This window comes from Rhinichthys klamathensis, unplaced genomic scaffold, assembly GCF_029890125.1.
Source record: "Rhinichthys klamathensis goyatoka isolate OS25496 unplaced genomic scaffold, OSU_Roscu_1.1 h1tg000302l_1, whole genome shotgun sequence".
NCBI lineage: Eukaryota > Metazoa > Chordata > Actinopteri > Cypriniformes > Leuciscidae > Rhinichthys > Rhinichthys klamathensis.
The window spans coordinates 15,644-19,584 of record NW_026606821.1 but is presented as its reverse complement, the minus strand read 5'-3'; the positions used below and the strand labels follow the sequence as shown (position 1 = coordinate 19,584).

The window sequence follows — 3,941 nt, the reverse complement described above, 5'->3', positions numbered from 1 at the left end:
ATAATTTCAAATTAGTATGTCATAATTATTGTTTTTTCTTATGTAAAACACTGATTTTTACTGTGAAATAAACAAAAAAGTCTCTGTCGATCACGGTGGTTTGTTTGACATCACCATTATGATGATCAGTGTTCTGTAACTTAATTTCTTATGATTATTTTTCTCCCAGCCGGTGTGACAGGAAATAAGATAAACGCAGTACAGCTGATCATCTGAACGGATGAAGGGGAACATCTCAGATCTCAGATCACGCCACTCCATAGAAAGGTACATACATATTTTATTGAGATTGATCTATAATCATATAAAACCTCAGATTTCACTTAGTATTCTAGCAGCAAAAAATAAACTCCTGCGATCTTCTGTGCAAGTTTTTTCAGCACAGCGATCCGGAATACAGTTGATTATTTTAGAGCCAGCGACACATATATATATATATAAATATCATAAATAACACACAACGACACATGGACACAATCACATTAAAACACGGAGGGATTGTGTGGAAATTATACACTCAGACTCACATGTCAAAGCCATTTCAGCTTAATGTGTTTGACTAATGAAAGTGTCTCTATATAAAGGCTGATCAATAATGAAAAGGAAAGTCATTTATGAATGAGTAATGGAAGATTGTGAAGACAAACATGTGATTTCTTAGAATGAGTCAATCACACATGTCATTTTTTAGAAAGCAAATAATGCCAACAATTAAATGAGGGAACTGATTTTCTCATTGAAATGAATACAAGAATGGAATGTTTCTAAATGAAAAGCAAAACTCCTCCGGATGAATGTCGATCGTTCATATAAATGCATTGCAGTGTTTATTCGATGCTTTCACTCTTAATGGCTCTAATGGTCGTGAAAGTGCGGTGAACAGAAACATAGACCCTCTAAAAAATATAAAAATACTTTTATCTCAAAACACAGATGAGTATTTATAGCTGTTGTTTACATGAGTCCAAAACATTTTCATATATAAACCCAGTGCTGGTGGCGTTTCACCAACGTCTCCTCGGCAAAGAAAGAAAGAGAGCATGACTGTTTTATTGCACTGTAAACCCGATTAAGTTGGCAAAACAAATAATTTGAGGTAATCAAATGTTTTAAGTTGACTAATTTAACGTTTAAGCAAGCAGAACTTGCAGAATTTTATTTCATACTCGTACATTTGAATTGCTCTTAACTTGAAATATTTGAGTAAGGTAATTCATACACAACTTAAATTTATCACGTACGCTCAACTTATATTTTTAGTCGTGGAAACTTGGCTAGCTTTTTTAACCAGCTAATTCAATAAATGCTACATTGCTAAATGGCAACACAATGCTATGATAGCAGAGCACTTGCTGAGTGAGTACAGCAATATACAAACAAATATATGTTAAAAACACAACATAACTCTACTAAACTAGCACAATAAAACATTAAACATTACTAAATCTCCCACTGAACATTAATTTGGCACATATAAAGCATTATATAACACCTAATTTTAGCATTTACTCTCCCTTTTGAATGTCATGATAAAGCATGCTGGGAAATCCCATCCCAGTTTCAGTTAAACTTAAGTTTATCTAAATTAAAATAAACCAGATCATAAAACTCAAAACTCTTACTTAAAATGTGTCAGTTTGTGAACTCAAAAGAAAAAGAAAGTTCTAAATACTCATAAAAGTTAATTTGATGGAACTAATTTGAGTTGGCTCTACTCAAACCAATTCATTGTTTTGAGCGTTAGGGTTTACAGTGATATAAAACATGCTTCACACTGACAGTGATCTCGCATGCATCTTCACGCCAGTGTCTTCTCGTCTTCCCGGCACTTGCGAGGGATGAAGTGAGAAGTGATGCTCTCTCTCCGCGTCTTCTTTCCTTTCAGCGGCCGGCCGTTTTTCGACAGAGCGATGAACATCTCTTTTCCGTCTTTGGTCTTTCTGACAGAAGCGTACGCTGTGTAGTAGTTCTCTAAAAACACTTCTTTGAAGTTGCAGCTGTCGTTGTAGTCTTTCTGTTCGGGAAAGGAGAGAACAGGAACGACACGACCTTAATTCGCTGTAAAAGTTGCTATATTTACTCTTAAAAGCATGAGAATGCATTAGCTGGAATCAGATTAAGAGATGTGTTTGCAGGACGGATGGGTTTTACTTTGCCCTGTAACATTCCGGTTCGGTTCATGGAAATATAATACTGGCTCTTCAGGCCTTTTATGGCCAACACGCCTCCCTCAGAAACCGTCCTGATCTCCAGAACACCTGAAACACAGACAGCGGATCAGCCCGAGCGTGTGAAGACCGGCTTCAGGGACAAATTTGCCTTGGAAAGACGATGTTTAACCCTTTGCCGCTCCTCATTTAGGGAAAATTTTAAAAATGTAAATATAAAATGCACAGATTTTTTTTTATGGTTACAATCTACAAATCAGACACACAGCAATGATGGGGTTAATGGAAAAATAGAGAGAGAAAAATTCGATGGACTAAATAATTTAGCGGTCACACACACTCCTCCCGGTCAAACTTTTTTTTCTCCCAGTATAATCTATTTGGTAACACTTTACTTAAAGCCATAATGTTTAATAATACATTATAAAGGTATTTATAATGTACATTGTAATAGGTTATATTTTTTCATTAATAATTATTTATAACCAAAGTTCAAATCCATTATAATATTTGCCGACTCTGAAATTGCTTGTTTGTCATGTTTTAATGCATTATACTTTGTAAAGGTGTGTTCAATGAATAGATTAGTATTATTATAACTGTGGTTACAATTAGAGTCATAATACAATGACAATACAATCATACAATGGATTATAAGCTGCATTACAAGGCATAATCACTGCATTAAAAAATACTTTTATAATACAGAAGGACTTTAAGTAAAGTGTTACCGTATATATTTTTGTTGAATAATATTTTTTATTTATTATTTTGAATTTTGAGGGAATGTTAGGGTACTAAATATCTATGCAATAATTATGATCTATTTCCCCCCCACAATTTTTACAATACAATACAAATTATTATTTATTTATTTTCATAATTATTTTTCAATTAACATTGCTGTTTGTTTGTTTTTTTGCATCTTAGCTGATTTGTAGATTGTAGCCTAAAAAAAATCTGTGCATTTTATATTCACCTTTTTTCTTTTTTTTTCTTCTTTTTTTTTCATTTATTTATTAGAAAAAAATGATATGGACTAAATAACTGTATTGTATTGTAAAACTTGTGTGGGGGGATAGATCACAATTATTGCATAGATATTACTTAGTACCCTAACATTCCCTCAAAATGCAAAATATTAAATAAAATATATTATTCAACAAAAATATATCATACTGCGGAGAAGAAATGACATATGTTTGTGGTTTGGCCACTTTTGAGCGTGAGGAGTGCGAGTGTGTGACCCCTAAACGACGAGCAGCAAAGGGTTAAACTACTCATTTTCAAGGCTAATTTGGCCTCAAACTATTATTATTATTATAAATTTCTATGGTTATGTTTGACTATTTTTTAAGGAACATTTAACCTTTTCGAATCATGCCCAGAAATTTTGTGTGTGTTCACATAGCAAATGTTCTCAAGTGTCGTACATTCAGATGAAGTGCAAAAAACAAACAATTAAAACATTTTCTTTCTCTTTTTTTGCTCTAAAGTGATTGAAAAGCACCAGAGAGGTTAATAAATGACCTAAATACCATTGAATTCTTTGAGTTAGTCTGTAGTAATAGGCTTTATTTGAGATGGTGGATATTTGTCCACTCAAATTATTAATTTAATTTATGGTTTAAATGTAATGTGTGTCATTTTTAGGGTTTAAAATACCGCCTAATATGACAGTGGAAGGTTGAAACTGTATTTGTTTGATTTTTCTGTTTAATGACACACTTCACCTTTCAAAATCAATTTCTATAAAGGAAGCAGTTTCATTTC

At 32.9% G+C, this 3,941-nt stretch overlaps 1 protein-coding gene across 1 annotated transcript; it reads right to left on the bottom strand.

Moving 5' to 3' along the window:
• Window positions 1-1,503: 1,503 nt before the first annotated feature.
• On the bottom strand, window positions 1,504-2,277 carry fgf7 (fibroblast growth factor 7; the record flags this gene model as incomplete). Its single annotated transcript, XM_056270342.1, has 2 exons — window positions 1,504-2,014; window positions 2,152-2,277. Coding segments are annotated over 2 exons (342 nt in total), but the record flags the coding sequence as incomplete, so codon positions are not given.
• Window positions 2,278-3,941: the final 1,664 nt, after the last annotated feature.